General features: G+C 38.8%; 1 protein-coding gene across 4 annotated transcripts; it reads right to left on the bottom strand.

The window, feature by feature from the left end:
* Positions 1 to 9076: 9076 nt before the first annotated feature.
* On the bottom strand, positions 9077 to 27250 carry RB195_013722 (uncharacterized protein; the record flags this gene model as incomplete). Of its 4 annotated transcripts, XM_064203679.1 has the most annotated exons (57): positions 9077 to 9246; positions 9346 to 9497; positions 9651 to 9820; positions 10285 to 10402; positions 10903 to 10953; positions 12032 to 12034; positions 12101 to 12231; positions 12298 to 12462; positions 12534 to 12649; positions 12927 to 13035; positions 13129 to 13234; positions 13289 to 13446; positions 13534 to 13599; positions 13692 to 13806; positions 13932 to 14066; positions 14242 to 14378; positions 14498 to 14632; positions 14758 to 14835; positions 14885 to 15065; positions 15120 to 15211; positions 15479 to 15562; positions 15693 to 15849; positions 15911 to 16018; positions 16127 to 16272; positions 16696 to 16887; positions 16972 to 17100; positions 17161 to 17256; positions 17428 to 17550; positions 17616 to 17773; positions 17841 to 17995; positions 18214 to 18315; positions 18387 to 18430; positions 18484 to 18600; positions 18843 to 18935; positions 19047 to 19120; positions 19183 to 19252; positions 19365 to 19463; positions 19598 to 19655; positions 19758 to 19865; positions 20128 to 20270; positions 20476 to 20557; positions 20776 to 20898; positions 21015 to 21086; positions 21141 to 21241; positions 21337 to 21415; positions 21530 to 21631; positions 21756 to 21865; positions 21995 to 22058; positions 22541 to 22634; positions 22740 to 22845; positions 22956 to 23066; positions 23304 to 23394; positions 23559 to 23696; positions 24046 to 24119; positions 24558 to 24694; positions 27091 to 27187; positions 27248 to 27250. In XM_064203679.1, 57 exons carry the CDS (start codon positions 27248 to 27250, stop codon positions 9077 to 9079), a joined length of 6228 nt encoding a protein of 2075 aa, XP_064059559.1. The 4 variants fall into 4 exon arrangements, with proteins under 4 accessions (XP_064059559.1, XP_064059561.1, XP_013295781.2 ...); XM_064203680.1 differs by lacking the exons at positions 27091 to 27187; positions 27248 to 27250 and adding an exon at positions 24943 to 25018; XM_064203678.1 differs by lacking the exons at positions 9077 to 9246; positions 9346 to 9497; positions 9651 to 9820; ... (1 more) ...; positions 10903 to 10953; positions 12032 to 12034 and having other exon boundaries at positions 12097 to 12231.
* Between the last annotated feature and the right edge of the window lie 161 nt (positions 27251 to 27411).

Raw genomic sequence — 27411 nt, 5'->3', positions numbered from 1 at the left:
CCTTTTGATGGTAAACATAAATAACGGCGTTGTAATTACTGAAAAAACTGCATAATTTCACAAGGGATATCACTAATTTTGTCTTTCATAAAAAGCACAGATACGACCACCCAAACGTCAAACCACCACCCACCTATAGTGAGGTGAAAACGACAAGAAGCACGATGCAGTCGCGCAACCGGCTGTGCTCGAAGCGGTGCAGTTGCTGCTAGAATCGGGGTGAAACCCTTCCTTACACTACCCATCGCTGCATTTCGCGGTGATCCCTTTTCGATTCTGACCGCTGCCCTCACTGCACCGCTTCGAGCGCAACAGCTTACACAACTGCACCGTCCTTCATTCCCTTTTGACCCTACAATGCTTCCCAGTGTTACTGTAGGAAAACGATGAAGAAGTATCTAATGAAAAAATGTACTAGTTTGTTTATGAGACTACTCTAAAGATAGCAAACATGCTCTATTAGATTTCTACCCCTGATAAACAAGGATCACAAACTCGTTTGAAAGCTTATTTCTAGGCAGCAGAGGAGCGTTTCCAATGCTTCATTGTAGAAAATGGAACGTTTCACTGAAACTGAAGTTACTTGCGAACTATGTGGTACGTCCTCTACAATGAGGTACTGAACATTGAATCTCTTCCTGAACTCTGATTCTGAACCACGAGAGGGGGGAGATTACGATACGGCAAGAAAAAGGGTTGATCTGAGAATAGCCACATCTGGAGCAATAAACTAGGTATATTTAAACTGGCTCAGAATTTATTTCGAATGCAAATTCATGTATATCTACTTTCCCATGTTTATATCAACCATACATATATGCTAAACAGCCTAACCATACTTGTTCCTTCCAGATTTCAGTTGTCTTCAAAGTCGTTTTCTCACAACTCTAGCTTTACGATTACGGCGCAACAACGAACACACAAATGAATCAAATTCAGCCTTTTATGGCAAAAAAAAATTGACTTTTTTAATGGAACAAACCATGCTCTGTGATGCGGAGATTAAAATTCTAATCCGAATTACTCCCTCAACTCCAGTCTACAGTCAACAATATGATGTGACACACTCAAAAAGACCAAAGACTTTCGGGTCCAAAATTTTACATTCAAACATCACATCACACAACCGAAATGCATGTTTTGAATGACAGCAGGAAGTGTGATGTGGGAAAAACTTGATGATCATCGATAACTCTGAATGGAGAACAGAACATATAATTCAGTTGTTACAGTAGGCGGCATCTTTCATCTCTCACCATACAGGTACTTCCTGGGTTCTGGGCAACTTCCTGGGTTTTGGTTCGACTTCAACTGCCTCAACGGATGCGTACGTAGAGACTTCATGACATTGAAAACGTTGAAAGTACATTAATTAGATTGGTGTCAGTGTAATTTCATTTGCTCTCCTTTACAAATTTGTAGTCGGGTCAAAACGACATGAAGCACGGTGTAGTTGCACGAGCGGTTTGCAGGACAATTTGCCAAATTCTGCCAAGTGACATCACCCGGACGGTTACTCACTGCATTTTTTTTTTGTGTTTTCATTCCTTTTGGTTTTTTTTTCTGATTTTTTCGTCTTTTGTGTTTCTTTTTTTTCGTATTTTTCCTAAGTTTTCTATATTTGCTTTTGTTATATAGATCTATATTGTATCTGTGTTGTTCTTGAGTTATTGTACAGTTTTGTACATGTATTTATTTTCATGTTAATGTCCTTTTTTTGTTTGTAAGGAAGGGACAGTAGGCGAAGAAACAAAAAAAAAACAACAAAAAAGTAAATACAGTTACTCGTAAAATTACACAGTTCTTCATGTCGTTTTGACCGACTATACATATACTTAGTTGGTTTATAGGTCCTGATCTTTTTTTCAAGTTTTGCGTAAAAAATCAAATGTTTTATTCTATTCGTTAAAAAAGGCATGTTCTCCACAAAATAATGTGTCTAATTTAATATGCTTATTTACATTCTGTTCTTTTTAGGTCATTAAAATGGAGTGTCAAATCGACAAAAAAGAGCGTTTTTACGGCCTTCTGCTTTTTGCACTTAATCGAGGTGTCAAAGCCAAAAAAGGTGCTAAAGACATTTGTAAAATGTATGGCGAAGAAGTGATGCCTCTTAAGACGGCAAAAGATTGGTTCAGGCGATTCGAAGACGGGAACCTCAAGAGCATGCTCATTCACGAAGATCCACGTCAAACGACGAAAAAGTTGGCAAAAATAATGGAATGCTCCCACATGCCATAGAGCGTCACCTCCACTCGATGGAAATGGGAAAGGAAAAACTCCCAGAACATGGGCGAACCCACTAAAATTTTTTCTTGATATTGTTCTTTCACATTTGCACCTTTCCTTATCTACTTTCTTCTCACGTTGTGGTATCTTGTTTATTTTCCTTCAAAAGGAATCACTAAAACATCACTCCACAAGTGATTTGGACAAGGGATCTATTCGATCATAAGTTGAAGTACGGGGACCGATGGATCAAACGATTTTTTCGGCCAAGTTTTTTGCTGTGTTCAAAAGCTGAAAATGAGAATCATTTCTGCGACTTTATTTTATAAGAAACGCCTGCACATGTACAAACTACTTTCCCAAATGATCTCCTCCTCTCGTTATACTTTTTTCCCAATGTTTTGGTGAATTCTTCATTCGTTCTAGAAGAATGAATCCTGATCGTTGGTCTCAAATCGCTGCTTCCAGGTGCTTCTGTGAGTGGTGCAAACATGTGAAAATCGCATGACAATAAGTAATGACTCTAAGGCAGATGATCAAGAGTTTTCCAGCGCTGTGTGGGGTAGTCGCGGAGGATCAACTCCGCGCGAATGGAACAGTCTGCGTTGGTACTGATGCGACTTAATCTAAGAGAAGAGCTTTCCAAAAGTATTTGTACATGTACTCATTTCTGCATTCACACAATACTTCCACTTGTAAGGCGAAATGAGACATAGCAGTCTCGTGGGCAATTCAGAGTACAGCACAGTGCTATTTAGACCTGGATATATGTGCTAGAAATATAACACTGATTCCGAATCATAACAAGTAACTAATTTGTGTTTTCCTGTTATGCCACGAGGTTTAGGTGGTTTATTGCAGCTCCTGCTCTCTCCTTGCCAAGTCTCGATATTGTTCTGAGTACATCGCGCAAGACCACCGAAGGGAAAACAGACTGACCACTCTCACCGACCAGCTGGGCTGCTGGACCACCGCGTACTTATAGATTGTCACCAAGGCGAATGAGATCTACGCACAGTGCAGTATCCTTAAGTACTGATGTCTGAATGACGTTTAGGAACTGCATGTGAAAGAATCTTATAGCTCAGAGAATGTGTGTGCATTCCTGATGGAAATCGAGAATGCTTCCAATAGCTTCCCAGCAGATATTTCTTTTTCGTGCCCTAATATCGTACATTTTAATTCAAACTCATTTCCATCATGCATATCATTTTTGTGGCGCCTTAACGGTGTTTCCAAACTTCCACGTGTTTTACCAGCTAAATATTCCTTGGTGCGAAAGTTCAACATCCCTCCAGTTTCTCCAATATATGTAAATGGCGTTGCAAGTTAGACATTCTATTTGGTAGATAACTCCGATTTTCGAATGCAATTGCAATCTCCAGCCTTACAGAATGGACAAACAACGCAACACTCTGACGCCTAAACCCCATCGTAGAATCTATTGCGAACTAACTGTCGCTTCATGCTGTCGTTCGGGACTAGTTCATCATCTTACAACTGTGCTCGCAAAAGAATCCAATGTATAGCAGCAGTTAAGGAGTCAGATACGAAAGGGATGCACAAAGGAATTCTGTTTTCACATGGGATCCTCACCACCGTCTTGTTCGTAGTTCGAGATTAGGTGTTAGATTTCAATCTCGTGTAACCGTTCGAATTAGCTATGCTTATGGCTAGTTCCAGTGATTCCTCTCGTTCTCTATTCCCTGTACACATTGCTGTTGCTGTTTTGACCATATTTCGGATAATTGCCTTTTTCATGCCAATATAATGAGGTGAGGTTGCGTTTATCTGTATGTTTTTCAAGCTTTCCTTGCGATACCATTTCACACTTGCAATGCCATTTTGTAGCTGTATTTGAGTTTAATTGTATAGTTTTATTTGAGCTTCATTTAAATAAGGCAGCCAACCACCTTTTGGTTGTTCTCGAATGAATTTTATGTGCTGCATCCGTTCGTTCAATTCTAGAGCGTTCGTCTATTTAGGATTATGTTAGTGTTATGATAAACTAATCATCGATATAATAGCAGTACAGCTGTGGAAGATGTTCTATCACTGGTTGTTCTATTCCGCTCATAAAGCAAACGGCAAGAGCTGGAGCAAGCCTTTGACCTATAGCAAGTCCTCTTATTTGAGAGAAGATTTCCCTGACCTTTTGAAAATGTTGCATTGGAGGCATTCGTTGATCAGGATCATTATGTGTAGTTTGCTTAGACCAAAAACTTCTTTAATACGGCCGTATCTATGTAGCATTTCAGATAACGCTTGTAACGACTTTTCATTTTGAATTTGTGTAGAAAGACGTCACGTCAAATGACTTAATGACAAAATTTTATTCGAATCTGGTATTGTTAAGACGTTCAAGAAAAAGTGAACTGCTTGATGGATGAGAGGACACTTTTGGTAGTAGTTGATTCACAATTCTACTTAGAAGGCAACAGATATGAGCTGAGGGTCCTCATGCACTTATTATTGTCCTTATTTTATAAGTCTCTTTTTGAAACTCTGACATTGATCGCAGATCGTTCCTTCAAAGCTTATGCGTTTTAATCAGGCTATAAAAAACAGGGCAGTTCGGTGTTTTTTTTAACCTGTTAAGGAATCTTTCGTCAGTCCCAGGAACCTTACTGACGCTCATAAAAACATGGTTCAGACGTTTATGTTGTGCAGTAAACTTCTTTTTCTGTAACTCGGCGATAAATACTATTATCCATTAAATACCGATCTGTTATTTCTCGATCTAATGTTTGCGGCATAACTACAAACTCTCCTCCCTTTTCGTTCACCGAGTTTCCATTAGATATTAGCTCTCAGACTTCTCGAAACCCTTGCCATCAATGCCTACTTAAGTTTCTGTGCCGCTGATTTCGATGTTGGTTGAAGGCAGCTAACACTCTCACTGACACAATTCTAAACTTTACATCGGCTCCACAAACATGTACAGTTTTTTTGTAACAAGTACGGGGGAAGGGGACAGGTGGAAGAAACTTTCTGCCTTAAAGTCGTGGATCGTGGTGTGTTTTCGTATTTGGTCTTGATCCTAAGTTGGTCTCCAAGTATTTAAAAACCTCCTACAACTTTACGATAGAAAACCCCATTGACGTTCCGAGCTATCGAAAATGAGGTTCCTAGGCTTAAGAAATTCATAGAAATAATCGGAAACATGAGATCACCAATTACTGTGACTCCATCCGTTCGATCAATGCTTGTATTTTTATTGGAGTTTACTGGTAGTCGGGGTCTGTGGATGTATTGATTTCACAAACAGGGTCACGATTCATACTCAAAAGTGAAAAGAACGGCAAGACGTCTTTGGTAATTGATAAGACCTCGAACCATTTTCAGGTCTTTGATAAAGATGAGTTTGTCAAAACGTCAGGCCAATAATGAAGATCCACCTAAACTGTGTTGGCAAAACAAGAAAACATGAACACACGTCCCAATGCCCAGATTTCAAGAACAGGGGACTTAGAGATCACTACATATAACTAACTTAGCTTTTCTTTCTTCTCTTCTCTACTTGATGATTTTGTGTTGCTCGTAAAAAAAAATGATACTGAAGGCAGTGAATTACAACTTTGGAGCTCCCTGTGCCGGTACCCTGAACCTCCCACGAGACTGCTATGCCTCATCTCAGCTTGCAGGTGGAGGTGTTGTGCACAACAGTGACTAAATATACGAATATTTTTGGTGATCACTTCTCTGAAAATTATTATTACCTTCTCACATCTTTTTGAAATAAATTTGATCCGTGATGTTGAATTGCGAAAGAAGTGTCGTGCCACCAATCTCACATCAAAATAATGCCGTCATCACTGCTATTAAAATCAACATTGAATTAATACTGGATCTAGCCTATCTATCTTTTAAAACAATTCGTTTTCCAATTCGTGCGTCCATATTCACCGCTCCAAACCTTAGAATGGAACGTATAAACCACCAATGACGTTTGTTTCTTCCTCAGCAAGATTTACCGCTCAATCACCTCATTTGCCACGAGGTACCTCAGTCGACTCGTGCATCAAGCAAGCTCTAGCTAGATTTCTAGAGTTTCTTGGCTCGCTTTGCGTTGCACTTTCTATTAATATTTGAACAAAAACAGATCAGGATTTCTCAGCATTGCATACGTTAAACTCCCGGAACATTCTTGTGCTGCAAGTGTTCTTATCCTCCTCTGATAGAGATATGCACGACCCCAGTGCATATAACTCTCATCAAAAATCCCCCTGATGGATGCGCTCTGAGGACTCGTTGTCAGAAGAGCAGTCATATTCTCATCAGAAAGAAGTTAGTTTTCAGTTCTTTCATCATAGGTCAGAATACCTGACCCTTAGAGATTGAGCTATTTACGTCTGCAAAGTGATTAAAAGGAAGTAACTAAGCATTTAACTCTATCCTCGAGTCCTACGAATCACAGACAGACTCTCTATGGCGTTTTTTTTTCGTACAATTGTAACTTTTTGCTATTGAAGTCATCTTACTGTCACATCAAAAGCACTTTTGATTACTTTCCAAATCATTCTCCAGCTGTTATTCAAGGTCTGCTTGAGCAAAACATTTCTATCAACAAAGTATTTTGCCACGAACAAAATAATGTGGCGATACTCCACCCGAATCCTCCTACCAAAATTACTTCAATGTTTAGTGGTGTTGTACATTAGTCACTAGCAGAAAGAATTAAATTGGTTTTTGGTGACCGTATTTCTCTTACAGTTCCTTCAAAAGTCTTCAATTTTCACAAGAGTCGATAATGGAAGCGAGTTCTAAATCAGTGTACAAAACCAACACGCACGCGTTGAAATTTTCAGAGTTTTTTTTCTTTTGAAATGATTGGTTCATAAAGATGTTTGCGCCACCTCGAAGGTAAAAAAAATCTATTAAGAGCAAAATTTTTTGAGTGGTGAAGTGAACGTTCGCCAGCAAACGGTAGTGCTGTTCCGCAGCAATGGAAATTGGCTGATGCATAACATCGATCGGGAAATCCAAAAATTGGAAGAAGACGAAATTATATAACGTGATGAGTCCAATCACTGAAAATATCGTCCTTCACCAATAACTAAGGCCAGTTTTTTTTAAGTCTGTTGCATAGTTAAAAAATTTAAGCGGAATATTTCTGCAGATTTCCATGAGAACTTAACATGTTGTGTTAGTAATGTGCGAGTTTATAGCCTCATATAAACCTTGCCTGACTACTCTCCGATACTGCGCTGAAATCTTGTTCAAAAACCTGAAAAGTAAGGTCGAGTATGTGTTCGAGTACACAGGCGAATGACATAAATGACTATGAAGAGCATTGCAACACGGCTTTCAATCGAATCTTAGCGATTACGTAAATTTTGCAGACGTATACAACGTGATAAACTCCAAAGAAGATAACGCTCATATTCCCAGTCCAGACACAGTGATCTGCTGCAGCCATGCAGCTTCTCATCAGGGCGCAAAGAAATGGACAGAGGCGCCGATCACATTTATGGTTCGTGATAATAGTTCGTAAAATTCCGCTGATTTTGCAGTCTCCGCTCATATCCTAGTCAGGTGGCGATAGTGCCTACCAAACTCATGGGCAGATAAAGGTTGGTACAAACTGTCGTTCTTATGGTGGAGCTTTGTTACAGCCCCGTCCAGTTCACGCAATATCATTTGATTTTACCCTGAGAACAAATGTCACGTATCTCGCACAAACCCTTGCGTTTCTTCGGTGTTAGATTTTTAAAAGGGTGATTGTGTGAGCATAGGAAGAGAATTGAAAAAACCCACAAGGGGACATCGTTATTAATAACTATTGGCGGCGCAACTCAAACAATCGCTGGTCCGCTAACATGACGGCTTTATCAGCGCTGCAGTGGCCTCCTTCTCTGACGTTGTCTTTGAATGTGTTTGCTGAGTCATATCCTATCTTATCTTATCGAAACGCTAGCCAGAATAAAGATCAATAACAATCTTGGTTCTGTTCAAGAAAAGTAATACACGATTCACTATGCACTAATATGAAGTGTCAGTGTTCATTGCTCTAAACATTCTTTGACAGGCATCCGTTATTTTTTGAGCAATAGGAAAGAAATCGCAGTGGCAGAGACACCCGGGTTCAGCTTTGGGTGCAGGCACGCACGAGTGCTGCGAGTGGGGCATCTATCTATTCTTAGAAGAGTCGTTTCCTTCTCATCGCACGTTCTCCATAACAGGAACAAGTGACGAGTACAACAACTATGTGCTCTAGAAACGAACAAGCGGACATCTACCATCTTCATCATCATCTTCTCTCAAAGACACACCCACAACTAACTCAAAATGACGCAATAGAACAGTGCAACCAAATATGGTTCTTTAGAACCAATATTCAGGAAATGAATTACTTAAATAACAAATAAATTATCACTAAACCCTTGCGGAATATAACCGTCGATAATTAACAGACAAAGTTCTCTGTAGCGTACGAAGATCAACTTGCTAAAGTTAAAGACACTTGGAAGTTTAAAATACATCAGCTACACTCCTAAAGTCCCTCGTGTAATAAAACAAGTGAACCTGAGTGTGATGCAATCAAAACGATTATGAGCAATATTTTAGATCGAGTTTTTTTTAAAGCTTTCACTTGAACGAAAACAGCGTTTAGACCAGTAAACTGTAAACTAGTAAACTCAAACAAACTTTCAAAAATACGTTAACTATGAACTTCGACTAATGCAGAAATCATGACTATATCTATTTGAAGAGATTTGAAGAGCAATCTTGTCTCCGAACTATAAAAATAACTGTACAGGAGCATTAGAAGCACGGGAAAATAAGAGCAAAACCGCAGCACCATCTTAATGTAGTATCACGCGTTAAAATCCGTTCTTCGACCAGCTTATAGCTGCTTCTTTCTTAATTCTCTAACATCGTCAGATTCGGGAGGATTGAGCAGGTCGCCTTCCATATAGTGCTTAGCAAAAAGTCTTCCTTTCCTCCGTACTGGTTCTATTTTCGGTGGTGTGCACAACCAACGCTGAGCTATCGTAAATGCGACGGCTGTGGCGACTGAAACATGTGGCTTAGTTTAGAGCAAAACATAATGAAAATCTTTTTCTTTAAAAAAATCGTTCCAACATGGGATACGCTATGAGCGAGCTAAATTACCCTGCACGACCATTCTAGTAATGTTTGGAGTGGTAATATTGATATCTTTGTAGTAGAACATGTCGGCGAGCATACTCAACGAATAGAACGCAGTGATCGCGATGTGACAAGCATGTAGCGGTGCAGACTCGAAGAATACCAGCAGAAAAAGCCTGAATAATACTGTCTGCTGCTTAGATCGAATATGCCAGTGTAACAGCGAAGTCTACGCTAATCTTACACTTAATCAAGCAAAATTAAGTGCTTCATTTGCTACGATTTTTATTGAGCTACAACTTCACAGGCTCCTCTTGTTCGTGACCTACCTCACTATACAAATAATTGTCACCGCTAGGGAGTACTGCCTTGCTGCTAACCGTGTGACAATTTTGAAAAACACTGCTGCTTGTTCCCTGTAGCACAGCCATATGACACCAAGATCTTGCAACAGTATGAAGGACAGCCATGCTCTGCTACATCGGTTGATCGAAATCATCTAGAAGACACCACTGATCTCGGCAGGCAGTTGCAAATAACGTCAATGTTCTACAATCTTCCAAAAACGAACAGAAATATCTCTAGTGATTTCATCAGATAAAGGTTATTAATCGCTATTGTGAAACCATCCATTTTTTTTACAACAATCTTTGTTTGTATATCTTATTCATCTATTACGTTGGGAAACCTTAAGAGTAGTTTAAAAGAAAAAATGAGAATGATCTTGAGCTTTTGTGAGTCATTTTAAACAAAAAAAAAAATTATTTCTTCAGCATTAGAACCATTTTTCGATATCACCAGGATGAAATCCATTCAGCACAATGTTTATGCCATAACGACTTTTAGCATATTTATTATTACACTTAAATCTCTAATATTACAGCTGTTTCTTAATATACATCTCACAGTAACACATAGATGAAAAATTTTTCCGGAAGTTGAGTTTGAATACTCGAAAGTCACCTCAGTGAAGGCGCGGCTATCATTAATGAATAGCCGCGATTCCGAAAAGGCATCAGTAAACGAGACGAGGAATAAAAAGGAAAGCGACGGCAAATTGTCACACATTGATATTTGGTTCCTTTCCAAAACATGAATTGCGAACCAACGTTAAACACGAATTAAGAAGAGATGAGACGCACAAACTATAAAATATCTTGATTAAAGAAGAATAGCGAGCAAACAAATTTTACTGAAGAATCAAGTAAATTTGACACTGAAAGTATGACAAATGTAACTTCACACATTTGGAGGAACTCAAAACAAACAACTGAACTAAACGACGGAAATGAAAAGCTATCACTCCAAGATGAAAGCACAGAACGCTTGGATTGCTTCCCACTCACATTTTCATACACAACGAACTTGTTTGCTTCCAAGTTCCAATACGAATACTACGTCTACACAATGTCTGTTTATAAGGTATACGCTTCAAGTAATATGATAATAAATTTGCTTCCAAGAAAGCAGACGAAAACTAGCGAGGCTAACGAATCGATTTCGACTTTAAAAAGGAAATAAATCAAATGGACCAAAGCAAGAAAGCGTCAATATTCTCTTATGTGAATGCGTACGGCGAACCCGATGTAAATGCGAGTCGTCCCGATAACACCGTGAGCGAATATAAACACCCTAAAACACCAAATTATAAGCATAAAAAAGATGATAGAACTATTGCCTGTACATTTGATATTTTCACACATAAAAAGCCGAGGAAAGGGTAGAAAGTCCTATGATTGATCTCTGGGGTAACTTCGAAGTCAGCCTTCAGTGTCATCAGAGTTACACTTATTGATAAACATCCAGGGTCAAACGTGTGAAGGGGTTTTCCCATCTTAGGGTCGAAGAGGAAAGGGGTTGCTAGAGACATTATACATTATAAAATACATTACATACATTATAAAATAAACAATATAACAAACAGTAAACAACAATACAAAACAATAAGTAATATCAAATGATTATATAAAACAAAAAACTATGTTTATTTTCAGGAGTAGAAGAGTATGGAAGCCCCAACATTTTGTTTTGCATAACGAATTGACAATGTAACAATGGGACGGCCCAGGTTCGACTCCCCGCCTAGTCAAATTTTTGCCAAAAGATAGAAACTTGAAACTACTTCTAAAAGATGAACAATTTAATTATACGTAGTTTTCAGCAGTTTAAAAGCGGATTTGAATTTGAATTTGAAGCTCAGATTCTGTGCTTATTGTAAGGTCAGAAGAAGAAGAAGAATCGAGAGAGTCGTGTCTCATCACCACGCTTCACCCTGTAAACATCTCTTTTTGAGGTAAAGAACCATGTTTGAGAGTGGTACTGGAACAACTACACAAATGGGAACTATTCCAAGATCGAAAGTTGTTCCAACAGTGGAAATCAGAACTATATTTCCAAACCATGGAAATGGACCCACTAATGATCCTGATTGTTTTTTTTTTATAACTTTTCGATGTCATTTCCAAGTTAAGATGCGAAAAAACCTTCCATTTCATTTCTCTACGTCTCTGACCCACGTTCCAAAAAAAGGTGACCAAGCCGAGAGCAGTGAGAGTTAGCCTTATAAACTAACAAAAGAACAAAAAAAAAACACTGTGAAATTTGGCCAACTTTCTATTTGCCAACAATTTGGCCAGTTAATTATTCAAATGGAAATAAAGTAATGATCATCAATCGCATTTCACCTTTCTAGGATGGCAAAGTTACGAACCTTCTAATAGGCGTAGCAATGAAATACGAGTGTAAAAGTTCTGGCGGCGACTATCACATATGAATTCACACGTAGTAATTTGGCGAGACAAAGAGGTCTCGTAGCACACAGAGCTGATCTTCGTTGAACTGGGACTCATGTTCACGCCACGAGTCTTGATGGGTGCGTTTGAATTCGGACAACGTTCTTTTCACGGTATCCTAAAACATATCAGATCAAAACCAAGCAGTTTGAGCCGCCTTTAAATTGAGTAATCCTCCGCTCACCCTTATAGGCTGCTTCTCCGATGCAAAACGACATAACCTCATCAGAACATCCGGAAGATACGAAGGGACCGAGTATGGTGCGGCAAGCACTATCGCCGACAAACTCAAAACACCTCCGTGTCGGATGATGGGATCCGTTGAGTTTGCTCTATCATTGAAAGCATCCTGAAGATTGCAAGTGACAACATGGACATCGATATCTAAGATATCTACTGGTTGTTCACTTAATCTCTTACCAGTAGCTCAGGTGTAACCTTAAAGAACGAGCTCTGTATCAAACCGGAAAGTGTATCTGCAGCAGTTTGTCGGATTTCCAGCTGGCATTCGCTCAAACTTCCCATAAGAAGTTGTCCTTAAATAAGGTTGAATATAGGAATATATAGTACATATATAGTGCCGAGATAAATTTTCAAAAAAAAGAAAGACAGAAAAGAATTCTCTCTTGATTTTTTCCCCATAAATTTTTCCTTATGTTATCAGTCGATACCTTTATGGGATCTGGATTGGAAGGTTAATCGTCTGTACAACTGCGTGCATGTTTATGATATAGCTACGTATATAGCTATATAGCAAATGAAGAAATGAGCTCCGAAACGAGATCTTACGGAAAGCAACACCGAAAAACCTACCTATTTCCTCACGAACGGTCGCGAACACGTAGAGATTTGAGAATACAAGAACTTTCATCAGCCAAAGTAAAGTCACTTTCGACTTCCACCAGCAAGATGATTGGAGGATCTATGAGGGAACTCTTTTCAAACTATCCCATTGCAAACAATCCATTAATTCAAAGTATTGGCGAGATAACTTCACAAAAAAAAAAAAGATTACCTGTCGAAACACTTGCATAATACACGGTAGATTCGCCTCTGGAATGTAAGTTGCTTGAAGCAGTCGTGAAAGTAAGGAGAAACATTGCTTGTAGAGTTCTTCATCTCTGAAGAATTAAACAAATTTCTACGTGAATTTTCTCAGCGAGCAGATCACTAACCCAACGTCATTACTGTAATGGCAGAAGACGGGTAAAAGACGAAGAATTGGCGGAGGAATCGATGTAAGCGATTGTCCTGCTACGTGTAGAGTGAACGACAGCGCTCCTTTCAAAGCTAGCCTTGCATTTCTCTTGACTTCGGTTTCACCAGTCCCATTCTGAAAAATCAAATATTTGCAATATGAATGAAAAATCTATATTATGTTTGTCACAGTAAGGCAATCCATCTAAAAAAAAAAACCAACCAGATCGTTCGATTCAGAACAAATGTTTCCTTCTTTTACCCGCGTTTCCTCCCAACAAGCTCCCATCTAGAACAGAGAAATGCAAATGAATGAACTAGTTAAAGATTTCTTTGAAAATGATCGGAAGAAAGAAAATCAAGAAAATAGAAGAAACACACATGTTGATCGTACAACCCAATACAGTGTGCTATTGTTGGAGCATGGAGCGTTTCTGGGATATCTGGGCCATAGTAAATTGTCGGTAAATCGAACCATGATGCCGTCACGAGAGAGCTGTATTGAAAGAATTCAAAATGGACCCAATTCCATATTCAATTAACTAGCTTAACTAGCAAGCGAATCAGTAGATGAGCGGGTGAACACCGTCGAGCTATCTAACAATGGAACAATAAACACACATCGCCATTCGATCCCGAAGGTTTGCATACTGCTGCACAACAGCAGCTTTCGAGAGAAGATTGACCACCTTATTCCATAACTCTATTGTGCGCCATTCAAACTGACAAAGGCCACCTTGTAAAAGGAACAGACGTCTGTAAATGAATATGTGTTGAAAAAAAAAACAACGACAGCACTATAACATAGGAAGTTCTAGGAAGAGTACTACAGAAAATTCTAGGTATTCTATAAAGAGAAAGAGAAGATACTAAGTTAAACCTATAATTGTGATAGAAAGTACAAGAATCGAAAAAAAAAGATAAAACTCACGACTGTGCGGCGAATGCGCTTTCAGTTGGTCTGCTAATTAACGAAAAGAGTATGTCGAGGAGTGGCTTCAGCATCCTGGATTCTGAGCAGCCGCATATAGTAGCCACACAAACTCCCCAATTCCTCATAGCTTCTTCCTAAAAACGACGCCAAAATTGAAGCGTAGCAGAGGTTCTAAAGGCAAAGAGGCAACATTTGGTTCCTAATTACAAGCTAAATATGCTAGTTGAATTAGCGAACATACAGTAGCAATTACCTTCATATTTTCAAATGCTCTTGTCAGCAATGGAGACAACCATGTCCACATTCTCTTCTGTCTGCCCCATTTCCACAGCTTCGAGCCGTTTATAAGTCCGGCGACTATTTCAGAAGCCAGCTTCTGGTCAGCTCCCTGGAAACGAAATCTGTAAGACAACCTCACAACTGAAAATGGGATGATTTTAACTTAAAAATGGTCGAGCAGAAGGAAAGAAGTTTGTCTTAACAGAAGTTCGACAAAAATCATGTAGAAATCACCTTCGGACTAAGTATCAACACCTCTAAATGCTCTTTGAATACACTGCACAGTATATCGTTGAAGCACCGGAACAGTCCCTAAAAATACACAGTTGATCCGGAGTTCTGACAAGGAGGAAATAATTACCTGAAAAAGCGAGAAATTGACGGCATTGAAAGCTTCATCTTTTGACTCCTCTACAGCAAACAGAGTTCGCATCTTAGCCGAGAATTCGGGGTCCCGGAAAGTCTCAACAATAAAGCTCTCGGTCTCCGACAAATCCTTATCAGTCCTATCTATTGCATTTTGTTCACCCAAAGGAGCATAACTGTAAAAGATTGATTTGAAGATGTTCCTCTGACTATAAATAATGAAAACACACGTTATAAGCTTCTCTGGCCACGTGTAAAAGCCCCAGTGTTGTTTTCCACAAAACTGGAACTTGTTCCACTCTTCTTCAGTCTGTGGGAGTAACTAAAAACGAAACACTTCTAAAAACGAAAATTCAATCCACTCCAATAGTGCGCATAAGCAATTGTAACAGCGTATAACCCGAGTTATATCAATACCAAGAAAGAAAAACCAAAAATTAAAATCAAGGCCAAGATCCTGAAACTCCAAAAGGCTACCATCAGCGGGCTACAACTCTTTTAATACTACTGCGGCGATGAAAATTTCATCTATGATTTCGTGCATAACTATCAAACAACTAAAAAAGATATCTAATTCATTTAATCTAACCTTCTCTTCATACATCATACACCGATTGTCATTGCGAATACCATAATGTATCGGCCATCGTGCACCAACAGACGTATTCGGTTCCTAGATTAGCAAAAAAAAAGTTGAAAGTGGTCAAAGTCACGCTTAGCAACAAATAAAAAGCTTGCAAGTCTATAGTTATCTGACTCAGGAGATCCAGATGGTTAAGTCGATAAACAATTGAAATCCTCACCTTATTAGGGATAACCCATTCTCTTTTGACAGCTTTCGGCTTGTTTAGTTTCAGCCAGCTAGCTACCACAGCTGTGGCCATCCTTCTAGCTTTTACAGTGTCGTGTATTAGAAGGCGCACCCACATTCTCAGCACTGGTTCCGGATAGGGTATATCCCTTAAGTGAAGAACCTGGATACACTTAATTCGCAGATTAAAATGCTTTAAATGTCACCTACCTTCGAACTAACAGTGACAGAAACGCTTGCGCCATATCAACATGTCGCCAGTGAAGATTTGGATCCTGCGCCAGAGACAGTAACTTTTCGGCAAGTTCGTAGTACTGTCTAAAAGCATGATTCTTGTACATACATTGATCAATTAAAGCATTTATTGGCCAATTCACCAGTCCCGAAGTTATAAAACAGCGTTATAAAATTACAAAATTGCCCTACCCAGTAAGCTTCTCTTTCAGTTTCACAAGATTATTCGCATTAGCTTTAATAAGCTCTTTTGATGGCATTCCTTTGCTCGCGTTGAGTGGACAAGCCTCTTTCTCATCAAGCAAAGAAGCTGCTATGGTTCGCATTTCATCAGATATCTAAAAGTGATAATCAATTAATTGATTTGCGCCTAACAAGAAATACATCAAATTTGACACAAATTTCTAAAATTTATGGCACTTCCATGTAAATGCATGGACAGGACCCTAAAACTTCTGAACTTTTATCGCGGAAGAAGTGACAGGATCATTACTAATATTATAGGATTCTCTTTCTACGCGTTACATTATTTATTTATTACTAATCCATTCTATGAGATATGAGAGAGTGCAGAAGCCTGTACGTTATTGTCCGGTAACGTAGTACAAAATCTCCGCTTATCAAGCTGAAATAGAAAGGAAAAAAGGAATAGAACGCAAGATTTTGTTCCGCTAACTCAAGTTCAACTCTGATCTGCCGCAGAAATACAGTAAATTAGAATTTATAAAACATAAACATGTAAGCTTTTTAGTAAAACCCACATCGTACTCGATCCGATAGCTTTCGTACAGTTCTACAATAGAATTCTGTGCCTGTTCTAGAAGGTCAATTATCGAAGGTTTTTCGCTGTGCCGTGTACCAACAATAGCAGGCATCGCTTGAAGTTGAGCTTCAAATCCAGCTCTCAACATTAAAGCGTCACGCTTGTGGTCTGTCAGCATATGAAGAGCTCCCTGAATGGATCAAAATACAAAAATTCTCTTAGGAACGTGTCTTTTTATATTATCTTTTGTTTTGAAAGCATTCAATAAATGAACCTTGATTTGCTCATGCGATGAGTCATTGGTAGGGTCGAGAAGTCTGACCAGATCGCCAATAATACTTTTATGGGCAAAAGGATAATCCTTGAGGAGATTAACTAGTACTAATTGTGCTTTGATCCGATTCTGTAATAGAAATTGAATACAGAAAAATAAAAGCGAGCAAAAATGATATACGAATGGTACCTGACTGTATGTACTCGTTCCAATCTTGACCAGCATGCGAAGAATTTCTAGATGTTGCGACTTGAATTGATATCCACTTTGGGTAACATTACGTTTCTAGAAAAACATCAATAAGTGTGAAACTATCTTAGCTCTGGAGAAGTTTTGGTAACGCAATTACGCAAACGTATCAAGCGCTAAAAACTTTGCAGCAACACACTCATCTTTAAAGAGAAGAAGGAAGGATAGGAGGAAAAAATGAGTGAAGCAATGCTATTAAAGCAGTACCTTATGCATAAGTAGAGTATACTCCTCCGACAACATTTCGATATTACCACGATTTCCAGCTATTTGATCACTTAGGATTGCTTTGGTTGTTCGGTAGCTCAGAACCGATGTCACGAACAGTTCCTTAACACAAACATCTAAGATTAATTCAACACAAGGAAAAGAATAAAATGCAACAGGAAACTAACTGAATTCAGACCCCGACATGATGCAAGAGTGTTTAACAATACGACAACTTGCTGAATTGATTTCACGTCATCTTCACAATGCTCAAACAGATAATCTAGCAACGATTTCATGCTTTCGAGCACGATGTCGCGTACATTCCGACCATTTAGAGTGAGTACTGCAAAATTGCGGTAACAGGCAATTCAAGACCAATAATCACATCAAAGAGCGTACGTTTAACTCACTAGGAGCATTAGTAGGTCTAGCCACAGGATGTTCTATTGCCTCCAAGGAAGGCGACTCTTCCAAGCCATAGTTGGGCCCGTCGAAGAATGGTAACGATGCTGACGCACCAAGAACTGCATTCCGAATAAGAAGAATGTGATGCATCATTTCCTTCCTGCAAAATGACTGAGGTGAAATTCTATATGATGAATTGAACCGTTAAAACCATATATTGGCTTAGATACTAACTACCCAGAAGGATATTCTAAAGAGTTTGCTGTCACGGTAGGTGATGAAAAGGGATTATTCGGTTGAAACACTCTTTTTCAAACTAAATTAGTACTCCAACTTTGAAAGCCCAACAATATTACTCATATTTGAGGATAGACTCACTTATCCATGTCCTGTGGTGTAGATAGCGCCTGTAGCTGAGGAAGAACAAAGTCGCGGAAAAGCTCTGCGGCTTTGTCGATGTCTTCTTGCGATGGCACGTGCCTGAAAACCAGTTTTTCTAGAAAAGTGAAAGTTTACATGAGTTCATCAAACTCTGATGAAACTTAACATACCACTGCGGCTGCCAAGTCTTCTTGTCCACTGTAGCCGACCAGTGCTAAAAATTACGAATTCACCCGATATTTGTTAAATACTGCCGTTGAAACATACTCTTATGGCAAGGGCATCCTCCAAGTTCTTATCAGCATTGGCCCGACGTGTAGGCGATTCGAGGAGGTATATGCTACAGAGACCCTCAAGGATGCTTTCCAGAATTGCAGTAGCTTTCTGGAAAGAAAGTCTGATAGCTCAAAATATCCAACATTCTTAACACACTTAAGTTTGAAGCTTCCTGAGGAGTTCGGAACTCTTAACCATAACTTTCCGAAAAACAACAAAATTTTATCACCAATAAAACAGTAGAATGAAAATAAATTAAAAAAAAAAGAAGACGCAACGACGAACAGTAAATAGAAGATGCAATGAACAAATCTGTACAAACAACTGGCTAGTGAACCAAAAGACATTACCTCAGTTGCTAAAGTGCACTTCTTCAGCGGTAACACCAAATCTAGCAATCCTCGTACTTCCACCCAATTCTCAAGTAGAAAGCTGGCAGGAACCTATGCACAACTCGATGATTATGAGGATAGAACAACATTATATGGGGATTTTTGAAGCAATAAAAGGCAAAACAAGCAAAGTTTTTAAGGACAATGGAGGAACATTTCTACCTTTAGCACTCGATCAGCCATTGAGAGCCACCATATCACTTGGAAATCAACTTTTTCTTCCGAGTATGTTTCAACTGAATAATGGTGGAACTAATCGAGCACAATTAGACATTTATTTTCACTTTTCCAAACTTACTACTGATAGTCTGCTGTAGTTTTCTCTTGATTAAGGAGAAAAAGCGAACAAATGACAACGATGGATACATCTAAAACGAACAGCATGAAAACAATAAGCGTGTAATAATGGATGTGATAGAGACTAAAATGAAGTACGTAAAAGAAAATAGGAACAGTCGATAAAAATCAAGGAGAACTTACTTTGACTGCCACGAACACCATATCCGCAATTGCTGTTGATACTGTTTTGCTGTCAAAGACGTGTTCTCCGAGAAAAGTATAAAGTCGATCAACGGCCACCTAAGCGTTTTTTGGGTTAAGAAACTCCAGGCTTTTCATAAGTGCTAGTGGAAGTCAAGAGAAAAGTGACTGGAAGCTGTCAACAAATCCTTTTCAAAACAGTTCCGTGTGAAGAAAAAGAAGGACGATAATACCTTGTATAATGCTGTGCTTGAGTTTCGACATATTCCCTTGAACACAGATATCGTGCCCCTGAATGGAAGTAATGTGTTACTTTAACAAGAATTGGACGTTTGTAAACTCGAACAATGACCGAATCGAATCGAATAATATTCCAGCCAAAAGCTGCATTACCTGTGCAAAATATGATCGTCCATGTTTGCTTTCGTTTTAGCGTTGATATTGGTGTGTGCACCGGTGAACACCGCTGCTTCGCCGTACTCAGTCATCATAGACAACAACCTAAAATTTATAGGAGAGGTGTTTACAAAATATGCACCTTGTCAGTACTAAGCTAATCAATATGGAAGACTGCAAGATTTTAAAGACTAAAATGCTAAAACCAAAATACTAATAAAACGATATTTGAGTGAGTTTAATGAGTTAGAGAGGAAAAATCTAAAAAAAAGTATGAAAATGCATGACTCATAACGAGGAAAAATACTTCATTCAACAAAAAAAATATGAAAAACGTTCCAAGAAAAACAAACTGAAAAAAACTCACTTGTCCATAAACATAGCTATGATGCTGTCAAAGTTAGCAGTTGCTGAACACAACTCCTTTTCGTCCTCCGTCAAATCCGAACGAAGATGGATGGCATCAGAGCAGTCCACCAATGGAATCAAGTTAACCAAAACGCCCACAATCTGTAATGAGCATTACACTCCCAGAAAAATAGGTTTCAAAAACAACGAAAATTTAATGAGCAAAAAAGTGTTTTTCCTCGTTATGAGTCATGCATTTTCATAAACTTTTTTTTTAAATTTTTCCTCTCTAACTCATTAAGCTCACTCAAATATCGTTTTATTAGTATTTTGGTTCTTCGGTTTTCCTCAAAATGATAAAGCTCACTTGGAATGTTGTTAGGCACTTCCCCATGTCGTTTTGATCCAGCCCGGGTAGAAGAGAGTTCATGAGATTGACGGCATGGATGCTGTAATGCAGAGTGGGAAATCACTTATACTCGACTCGAATTCAACAAGAGATTTAACAATCAAGGAACATAGAAGAAGAACACTTGAGCAAGTTACAAATTAGAGGACTAAAGCAAACTTAGATCGAACTCAAGCTTAGACGAGGTGGAGAGGAAAAACGTCAAAAATCTAATGGTACTGGGACAAGCATAAGCTGTTTATAGTCCACTAGACCCACCGGAATGTTCTACCGTCTTTGCCTGGTTGATCCTTTGCGAGTACTGGTGCAACTGCAACAAGAACTTGAAGAGCTTGCAGCAAACGATGCGGTTCGGTGAGGGTCTCCAGTGCAGGGTACACACTGTAACATTAATATTTCCTTGATGTAGGTTTCATAACGTTTTTCCATAACAAATTGGAACGTAAAATAAAATAATGCATGTAACTGAAAAGATTAGGAAGAAATTTGGGGCTTACATGTCCAGTACTGCCGGTAATACGATTTTCGGGCTAATGCTGCAACAGCACTTCACAATCGGTGCAACGAACCTAGGATTCATCGAACTTCCTTTCATCAATAACAAAAGGCAAATAATCACTTACTCATTTCTAGCCTTTGAGAACATTGCTAGTTTCAAACACGGTAGCATTAGGGTGACAAATTGATCAAGATGAACCTGCGACAATCTCATGGAAGCCGGAATCTTAAATAGACCATGATTCTCAAACTGCTGGCTACGTTGAGAAGATGCAGTTAAAGTCTGCAAAGCCTTAGAGAATGGAAAAAAAAACTGAAGACCTTGACAAAAGTTCGCGGTTTGTTTGACGTCTTCTCCATGCGCTCTCGTTTGGCACGCGACAACACACAGAGTGAGAGTCTTAAAAGCGACTATCAAACCTCCTTACTCACTGAGAAGAACGCCACATTGTAACATATGACACTCAGAAGTTAATAAAACGTGACCAAAAAAATGAGAAAGAAGAAAAGTCACTTGTTCATGAACATAAGTAGATTCTGCGTATGCATGCCGTGGTTCGATGGATGCAAGTAGGATTCAACGAGTCGAAATACAGACTCTAACTTATTCATCAACCTAGAAAAATGCACTTTACAAATAACTTTAAAAAAAATGAGTCCAACTTTTGAATGAGTTTAGTGAAAGGTGAACCAACGATGATTTGCTTCTTATAATATCTACAGATAACAAGAAAACTGACTTTTCGTGGCATTGGGTGCCCATCGCATAAGTGATGAAGCCTGAGGCACCTTCCAGATTGAACTGTTGGCAAAGTCCAACCACATTACCAAGGCGGAATGAACGAATAAGCTAAGAGGTTATTGTTACTCACTTAAGAAGAAAATAACTCCAACGACAAGAAAAAATTGTCGGTATCAGCCGTAAAGTGCAAGAAAAAAAAACGAAAGAATACCAAGAAAAAAGTTGAATAGGATGTACCTTTGTGAATATCACATCAAGTTTATCCGACCAGTTGATGAAACCCGGACATTCAACGGAAAGCCTGAAAGACAAGTGGTTCAAGTGCGATCGGTCATCCAGAAAGTACAGAGTCGTGAAATCGTAACCGTTGAGGTTGTGGAACACGTGTTGGTCTATACAATAACTTGCGGGGACCAGCCAATGATCAAGTCAGTGTTTTTTTTTCCTCCTAAACAAGTTTGGCACCAACTTATCAACCCCGGAAGGATGAAGGGCTTGGTTGGCGCTAGGGCGGTTTCGAACTATCGACGGTGTGACCACAGCGTACCTCTAACCAACAGCGCCATACACGCGCCATGATGAGTATTCTCGAAGAAAGAAAAGTGTTTAAGAGAAGGTCATATGCCTAAGAAATGATTGCAAGAGGTAATTTGACCAGCTAAGTACAGTAAAAGTAGGTCAAAAACCTATGCGAATTAGCATAACGTTGAATTAGTCAACAGGAGAGAGAAGTGTTACAACAGTTGCACCGATCATACATGGTCTGTTGCCAAATTTACTCACCTCACAAACATCTTCAATATCGATGCTTCCACCAGATTGTTGTTTTCTACAGTTACAAACCAGTGCCAGGCTTCTGCAAGCCATAGTGCACTTCCTGAAAGAAAACTTTTAAGCGCGGAGATTCACGGAGATTTGAAAACGACAAACGTAGGAAAAAACACCAGAGTAAATTGAAAGCAAAACAGAAAAAGCGAATAACCATTCGTAAGCTGTCTTTCAGGGGGGAGATTCATAGGCATGAACAGCTCAAGCAATCTCCAAGCTCTCACAATAGACTCATCCCAAACGCACATCAACGGGCGCAACTGGAACCTTCATTTGTGCATATGATGTAAATAAATAAACAAATAAATAAATAAATAGAAGATCCAGTTGCTGTTCAAATGTCTTTTAACTTATAATAGTGTAAGCGAACCTCGTCAAGCAGCTGTTGTGGAGCATTATCCGAGAAATATCTGCGGGCGTGTGAAATATATGCTTGTAATTCGGCTCTAAAACCATCCGGCATCAGGAAGATCCCATCTTCCTAAAGAAGAAGAAACCTTTTTAGTTGGCGTCATCAGAGAATATGGAACAATTCGGCCACCACACATGCCTTGTAATTTCATAGAGTTTGCAAACAAATATGAAATATGCGTATAGAAATAAAGAAATAGGCGGAGCTTGTAACCAACATTGTTCACCTCTTCCTTATTAGTTGTTGCAGGAAAAATAACTTGCACAATAACAAGAAAACACTCATTACTGAAATTTATAGGCTAACCTCCAGATTTTTGTATGAAACCTCCACGTATAGCTCAAGCAGAGGTCGCCAATCAATTTCCACATCACCGCGTAATAGAAAATCGCGCTTTCTGAAAGCTAGAACCTTCTCAAACGGGAGTAGAAATATCAAACAAAGTTTTCTAAAGCATGTGACCAAAGACAAATTACTACTTCGATTAGATGAGTATGTGGTTGTGAGGAAAAAAGGCATACAAATAAAAATAAGGCAGAAATTAATCTTTTCGAAACGTACCCAATCAGTTTGTTGAGGCAATGTAAAGCGATTTTGACATCTCGGAAAGTGTTTCCCTTTCTGACGAGACAATTCAATAGACGAACAAATAGTATGTGATCCTCTTTACTTATTCTTCGACCATGATAGTCGATGTATCTAAAAATAAATTGGTTCAACAATAAACAAGAGTTAGCACGTCGAACTCTTAGAAAATCTAATTTCACTAATACTACCTAATGAATTCACAAATACTACTTTGAAGCACATTATTCCGCGTAGAGCAAAAATTCAACGCCGCCAGAATCAAAAAATGACACCGTGAAAAGTTTATTTTGATGATTGGTTACCAGAACCGTACTGGATATCTTATCTCGAGAATCAAAACTATGTTTTGTGTTGTTGCTGTTAGAGCAAAGTTGCATAGCCTTATCAACCGTCACAAGTTCAACTTTATTTGTGAATCACATTTTACTCATGTAGATACACAGAGAAAAAAAACACAAACTTTTCTAGTTCAGGTACCCAGTGCATAAGACCAGTAATCGGATCATTGAGGATTATGGCATGTGCTAAACCAGCCTGAAATATATGGCAACATAACTATGACCAGAAATGAAACAGACACACCTAAAGTCCTACAAGGCTACAACAACCTTTATTTTTATGTTCAATCTTTCTGAGAGGTGTTATACGGAATCAAATTGTTCCCCCATAAAAAATGCGAATAAAAACGGTCATCACAATTCTGCTAAAGCATCATTATGAATGCACGTGATAACGTTCAAAAAATAACGGTAAACTGGCGAAGCTTTACGGAACCAAACTTCTCAACGCTACGTTTAGAGAAAGATATGACAATGCTAAACAAGTGAATTGGTCCATGAGTAATCAAGTACGAAATGTGAGAGCCCCTGGATGTGTCACAGAAGGGAAGCGTTCGTAAGCAGACGCACGCAGCAAAACTATTGTGGAATAATTCCATGCTTTCTTTCCTGAAAGATATGCGTTTGTAAATACCTTTATGTCAGCAAGTGTTTTATTCGCTTGTCGTTCCAGATCCTCATAGTATGGAAGTTTACTGAGTTGCCATATTTCTTTCTGGTACCACTTTACACACGAAGAATTTGAGCCTGCGTCCATGTCATTGTCGTCGCCTACAATCAATAAAATAGATAGATCGAACGAGCCTAGGAAAACACTTTCAAACCTCAGGAGAGAAAAGAACTTGCTGTCTTTCTACTTCATCAGAGTTCAACAACACCAAACTGGCACCCTCACTGCTAATTGGGATCTTATTTGAAAGAAATGTCAATGTTAAATGTTATGAATATGACGCCAACGCAGAGGCAACACATGTGTACCGATGAATCCCTATGAAATGGGAAAATCACGAAAGTTTTACCATCGTCTTCATCCGAGTCTTCATCTTCAGCGGGAAACTTGAACAAATTCTTGGCGTTAGAGTGAGTTTCTAGCATATCGCGTAAGACCTGTGCCCTTTCATAACAATTAAAATCCATGCAAAGCCGGGCCCCACTATCCAAGGCGGGATTGTTTATGACTGTCATCGGAACCTGTATTGAGAAATCATATAGAAAGGAAAAGCGAAACGCGATGAGCGGCATTTGCAGAAGTGATCCAACACCAAATTCTGTTAGGGGTGCTAAAAAGGTAGAAATGTTGTTGCGAAAGAGGTTGGAGACACCAACTTTTGAGAAAAAAGTTGTAAGAAATCATAGCTGATGGTAGTATTACATCTGAAATGCGTTTATTCAAGCACTCTAACGTTAAACCCAAGAAGCAGTGAAAATCTCCGATTCTGCCAATAGAATCCGAAGCGTAACCTGAGAAGTGAAACCTAAGAATTGTTTGAAAAATTTCTAAAAGTTACACTTCCCCTTTTTTTAATACCAGCTCTGATAATAAGATAAAAACAGAGCCCAATGAGGAAAAAAATGCCATTAAAATTTAGTATTTAAATCAGTAAACAATTATGTTCTCGTTCAAATTTCTTCTGAATCACATGATGAAGTTTTCAACTACAACTGCAACTTAGCAAAGGAAAAAGCTCGAGGAAAGAAGGGAACAACAAAAGATAGCAAACTACAGCACATTCGCAGACAAATCGTATGTTATGATATGGCGACATTACAATGAAAATGTGTTTTCCAGGAATAGTGGAAAAGTTAGTCCTTTGAAAAAAAAATTGATTCGATAATCCCCGCAGGATTAGCGAAGACGAAGCTCGAACTAAATTTTTCCACATTTCGGAAGTAACGTTGCCACGACTAAGAACGCATGCAAACAGGTCCGTACAAAATTTAACAGGAGAAATTTTGCAAAGGGTAAGAACAACGTGAAAGTATAAAATGCTTTCGGGAATAACTTTGAAATGATGACCATAAAGTTTGTAAAGACACAGTCACTTCATATTCTAGATGAACTATAAAGTAATATAAATATTCATATTATTATTTATTTATATTTCACTGGCACAAAAATACGATGACATTACTCATTGCGTAACTTGCAAATGATGAAATCAGATTGCAAGTACAAATAAAAGCTGGAAGCTTTTACCTTACTCAGATGCCATCTTTTCAGAATTCTAGATAATTCTAGTAGGTCAGGGGGCATTAACGTGATAGCGATCAGAATCATCTTTAGTGAGAAATTTTGACATCAAGAATGTTATGTATGTTGACGTTAGGTGTTGTATGTTGACGTTAGGTGTTGTATGTTGACGTTAGGCGTTATGTAAAAGAATCACAGCTCAATCCTTTCTCTTACTTTGGTTGAACAAACATAGAATAGAAAATCAGTTTCAAAATTAAATTAGACGATCAAATGAGATTTAGAATAGAACTGCAAGAATAGTTACAAAACTAATTAAATCACAGCCATTTTCATGGAGTTTTTGCTAAGAGATTGCTTCTGTTTAGAAGTACAGAATTATGGTCAAGAAAAGTAAGAACTCTTCTGAAACAACAAAAATTTCCAGAAATTTCTCCCAATAATAGGATTTTATTGTTTACGCACTCTTTTCATACTGTCTCATGTGCAATGCAGACAGTGGTGATTAAAATAGGAAATTTTCTGCTCAGCTTGCTAGAGGCGAAATCATCTCAGGATGTTCACATGACTTACAAGAATCAACCACTCCCACATTCTTCCCTTTTTGGAAGCGGCTACTAAAAGCTAGGAATTAGGACATTCGTAGTTCTTCGCGCGAATTTTCATCTCTTTTCTGGCATGATGGCCGTTTTCTCCAGAGGAAACTTCATTCTCTGCATGTGCAGGAGTCAGCAAGCAAACGATGATGCTACGGATAAAAATCTGACAGTTCGCTACGACACCGTTGGTTTTTGCCACTGCGTTGGAAACACAGCTTATTTTCGGAATGCAACGAAATTTTGATATACTGTGGAATTGAGATGAACTAAGAGGATCATAAATCTGAAAGGACAAAGCCCGGCTGATAGATCAATGATGATCATCAGTTCGGAAACGAATAATGGAAATCAAAGGAACAGAATCAGAAATTTCTCACAGTCACTGGCTGGTGCATCATCATCAGCCATTTCCACATCAAGATCATCCTCTTCGACTTCTGATCCAGAGACAGACACTTCATCTTCGCTATCACTCTGAGATCACGAAAAGTCATGAGCATTAATCGATAGTTGGTGGTGCTTTGACAAATTCACCATTCTACAACGCTGTTTTTATTCCTGGTAAATCTGCCTAGTAATGGATAAATTGTGTTCCAGTTCCCAGTTGAAGAAGGCGAACTGATCTCTGAGGCTACGGTTTTCTACAGAGCCTGAAACAGAAGACCCTGGAAAGTTGTTAGCAGAAGGCAATCTGAATG

Source organism: Necator americanus, chromosome V (genome assembly GCF_031761385.1).
Source record: "Necator americanus strain Aroian chromosome V, whole genome shotgun sequence".
In the NCBI taxonomy this organism is placed as follows: Eukaryota; Metazoa; Nematoda; class Chromadorea; order Rhabditida; family Ancylostomatidae; genus Necator; species Necator americanus.
Note: the sequence above shows the minus strand (reverse complement) of the source record. Positions and strands in the feature narration are given on the sequence as shown.